This window comes from Buceros rhinoceros, unplaced genomic scaffold (assembly GCF_000710305.1).
Source record: "Buceros rhinoceros silvestris isolate BGI_N320 unplaced genomic scaffold, ASM71030v1 scaffold24135, whole genome shotgun sequence".
Taxonomy (NCBI): domain Eukaryota; kingdom Metazoa; phylum Chordata; class Aves; order Bucerotiformes; family Bucerotidae; genus Buceros; species Buceros rhinoceros.
Window position 1 is genome coordinate 30108 of NW_010412617.1, and position 4195 is coordinate 34302.

Here is a 4195-nt window from a genome sequence, read left to right on the forward strand (position 1 = left end):
TGCTGACAGCAATCAAGAGACACTCTGCTGCTCCTATTTGTAGCTCAGGCTCATTTAGGAGCAGACACAACATCTCCAAGAGCTTGCAGTTGTCTGCTGTGATGTGGCTCAGGGCCACCCAGTCAATGTAGCCAGCCAAGGTGTTGAGTGCTGCTATCCCCACGCGGCAATTTGCTTGGGCCTGGAAACATAGTGGAGGCAAAAGGAGGTCAGAGCCAGAGAGAAACACCAATTCCTATTTAAAGCCATCCTCTCCCTTGAGGAACAGTACCAGGAATCACCCTGAGGGAGTGAGAGATTTGGACTCTTCTGCTGCCACCCCTCACTTCTCTCTTCTCAAGTGAACAAATCCATGTGTAAATATGAACTACAGGTAACAGGTAACCAAAGCCTGGTAAAAGCCTAGTTCTTGGTCTTAGGAATGGCTAATGCATGAACTCCCACATAGCTCCACTCACCTTTGGCTCCTGAGCCAGATCATTCTTCTGAAAAAGAAAATAGGAAATAGTGAGCACCTACAGCACACACTTCCACCTGGACACTGCTGGACAGGCTTATTCTCAAGAATCCAGCCAGAAGCAGCTTCACAAAACAGCTCCCTAGTGAAAGAGGCTGCAACACGGCCTTCCGCTCAGGTCACTGCTGCGACCATCATAACCACCTCTGCAATTCCCAGCAGGTAAGACAATAGGACTTTGAATTGCAAGTTAAGCTGCAATTTCCTTCTCATCCAAAAGATGACACTCCAGTCAGCAGGCACCAGGGAGACAGAGGGGACAAGAAGGAAAGGCATTCTGCTGCTTCCTGGAAGCTTCTAGGGAAGGAACTTTTGACATTTTAGAGCATCTTGCATCCAAAAGCCAGACTCTGAAAGACGTCTGAAAAGCGTAAGTGATTTGTCCATGGTCAGAGAGAGAGCTAGGGCAAGAACTTAGAGCCTGACTCCCAGTTCCAGACAGTTAGCAGCAATGCACTGCTTGCACCATCTTTTTGCCTAATGCAAACGAGTCCCTCACACTCAGGTTTCATTTATTTTTCAGATGCAAAGACACCAAAAGCATTTGTATCTGCTGCAAGGTTTTGGTTTGGGAACTCTGTCCATCAGTGTATTCTGTGTGGTGATTTTAGGTTAATCTGGTCGTGTCCCAAAGATTGAACAGCTGAGCCACCATACCAGAACTGCAGACTTAGAGGCACTACAGATGATTATGGTCTTGGGGAACAGTTCATCGTCTCCCCCAGTCTCAGTGTGCAGACAGATAACTGAACACCCAACCCTCAGCATTTACCCTATGCACAAACATCCCAAAGATCTGCTAACCTGTGGAGTGGTGAGGGCTTCTTGTTCCTGGGGTGCTCCAACCTTGCCAATCAGAAAGATTCCACCGTTAGCAAAGCAGCCACACTTCAGAGCCTCAAGCACTGCAATTCAAACCTTACCTGGAAACGCATTTCAACCAGCCTGCAAAATGCAGCTGGGTCTCCCACCCACCACCACGAACTGCGGTGACCTGTCTGTGCTACAGGTGAGTTTGTCCAGCCTGTCAGTGCATCAGGAAAATGAACTGAGGACAGGCAGGAGAGGGGTTTTCACTGTCACCCAGTTTCACATTTAGTCTAACTCTGGATTTTAATTCACAGAAAGAAAGAACAAGAGATACACCCAAGCAACTTATTTCTAGATTGGTTTCTCAATAGCGCTTCACTCTCAAATCTACTTCCTTCTCACAGGAACAGACTGGCATAGAGATTTGCCTGCACCATCCATCTGGACCAACCTCACCTGCACATCAGTCTCACCTGACTCTAGTTAAGAATTCAAGAAAGAAGTCTTTTTACACAAAAGGGAAGAGCATTCCTCACCACAACCTGACAAAAACAGGTTTCCTGATCTGAGCTCTAGGAGAAAAGGACCAGAGAGGCCCAGACGCGATGCCGAGACATCAAAAACCTCATGTATTTTGGTGCACCACCTCAAAGACACCACTGCAGTGTAACAGAGCAGATGCAAGCCCAGGACATTTCTTTACCATTGTGCATTACATAAACTACCCCAAATCCACCCATTTCTGCCACAACCACAGCTTCGTTTTGCTGAGCACCACACCTCTAGTGTCAGCAGGGCATTCCAACAGTAGGGATGAGGCATGCATCCACCCAACTATTGACACCAACCCTGTCAGTCTTGCCTATTCAGCCTCTCTGATCAGCACCAGCTTCCCAGGCCACAGCAGATCCTACCTCACAGCGACAACAACGGATTTCAGAGTTTCTGCACTTGCTTCCCCAACAACTTCTGAGCTGTATCCCAATTCCTAAATCCCTCCAGCACTGACTGAACCCAGGGAAGAGAGACTCTTACCACGTGTCTGTACTTGTTGACATTCTGCTGCAGGGTAGTTAGTAGGAAGCTGAAGATCTTCTCCATGTTCTGGGTGAGGGTTTGCTGGATATCTCGACGCCGCTGGGTAGGCAGAGTTTGAAAAGTCACCACATCCTCTGCCAAACGTAGGAGGATGAACATCACCAATTCCGTCTGAGTTTCCTGATGTCCCCAAATGAAATACATTCCATCAACACAGTTCAAACATTAAAATCTCTAAAGGCTAGCTCAGAGATGCAGAGAGAAAGTGAGAATGCATGAAGATACAACTCACGCCTTGGGAAAACAAGACAGGAGGATGGCCCTCTCTCTGCTAAAATCATCTCGTAGGACAACTTAATCTTACAGGGATTTTTGAGTCCATCATTGGCCTGTCTCACCTGACCACGAACGAGTTAGGCTTTCCTCAGGATGACGGAAGACTGAAACCCATACTATGAGCAAGCAGAAGAGGACAGACAGCTGTGATTCATACCCCTTGCTTGGAGAGGGTATCCAGCTCCTTCAGCATGTCAGGCCAGTGCTGAGGCCATTCACGCTTGATCATCTCCACCACGATGCGAGACAGAACATCCTTAATGTGACTTTCCTCCTCCAGGATACTCTGAGTTCCCTGTGAAGAAGAGGGGCAGTTACACAAAACAGCAATCATCAGACATTTGTAATTTGGACTGAGGATGCACAGTAGTTGCAAATATTCTAAACTATACAAAATAAAACCAACAAAGCAAAAGACAATACTGGGCAGCTCTTCATCCCAGCTACCTTGGATGACACTCCTACCCTAGCAAGTGAACTCTGGGAACCAAAAGGATTTTCCTCAAAAGAAGGTCATGACAGCAATCACAATCACAGAGAAAACAATGCTAAGATGATGACTTTAGTAGTCCTGAAAAGGATAAGAACATTCATATTTCCTGAATTTTCTCCTAAGAAAAGTACCTCATAAAAGCCTCACAACTTCCTGCCATGTGAAGCAACATGGTTACTGACTACAAGACAGAGAAAAGCACTGGAACGAGGGACTCAGAGCAAGAAAGTAATGAAATGCAGAACTGAATCCAGGTCCTCTGTGCTAATTAACTGGGGTCTTTAAACCTTTCGCTCCCACTTTCTATCTCCAAGTGAAAGAATCGTGTTTCAGAGAGCAGTCTGGGGTAGAAGGTACTTACATTGGATATGAGGCCCATGACATTGTTCTTTAGATAAACTTTTTCTAGGCGAGGCATATTGTTCCAGCGGAACCTGTTCGAAAGTTGTGGGTTTTTTTTTTTTAAAAAAAGAGAGAAACAAAAAGGGTACCAAGTCAAAACATTTATAAAGATCTCAAGATCTCTGACTTGACTCTTAGCGAACGATCGCTTTTTTACCTAAACAAGAGAGACGCTACAGTTCACTGACTCTCTTAAGCCTCATCTCTTAACAAAAAGCCTGAGTTAAAACTGCTGCTGGCAAATGAACAGGCACCACTGAGGTCCACAGACGTGAGCAGCAGCACTAAAAGCACAAACCATCAGGTCTGTAGAGGCGGCAGAGAGAGGTGTCTCAGAACTGAACTAATACAAAGCTTCTTTGTCAGCATAAGGCTAACAACAGAGAGTGCTGCAAAGATTTGCTGATAACCCTATGTGCTTATTGACATATTTCAATGTCAGTGTGTCTTACAACTCGGTAAATTAACCTTCCCAACCTGCTCAAAAGCCATTTTCTCCTCTCTTTCTTTTACAGAGAAGCAAAGTGCCCTCTGCTGCGGAACAGACTCCCTGCATCCTGAAAGTGCCTCCCTGAAGCCGGCGGTGCTGGGAGGGGAGC

The 4195-nt window shown here is 46.2% G+C and overlaps 1 protein-coding gene across 1 annotated transcript in view; it reads right to left on the reverse strand.

The window, feature by feature from the left end:
• Window positions 1–3628, reverse strand: part of XPO5 (exportin 5) — a gene marked incomplete at its 5' end in the record, with an annotated part of 27536 nt that extends 23908 nt beyond the window's left edge. The window contains 5 exons of the mRNA XM_010136475.1: window positions 1–181; window positions 459–485; window positions 2363–2545; window positions 2859–2996; window positions 3556–3628. The exon at window positions 1–181 is cut by the window's left edge and continues 3 nt beyond it. Coding sequence (XP_010134777.1) covers window positions 1–181; window positions 459–485; window positions 2363–2545; window positions 2859–2996; window positions 3556–3628 — 602 coding nt within the window. The remainder of the gene's footprint in view (window positions 182–458; window positions 486–2362; window positions 2546–2858; window positions 2997–3555) is intronic.
• Window positions 3629–4195: the final 567 nt, after the last annotated feature.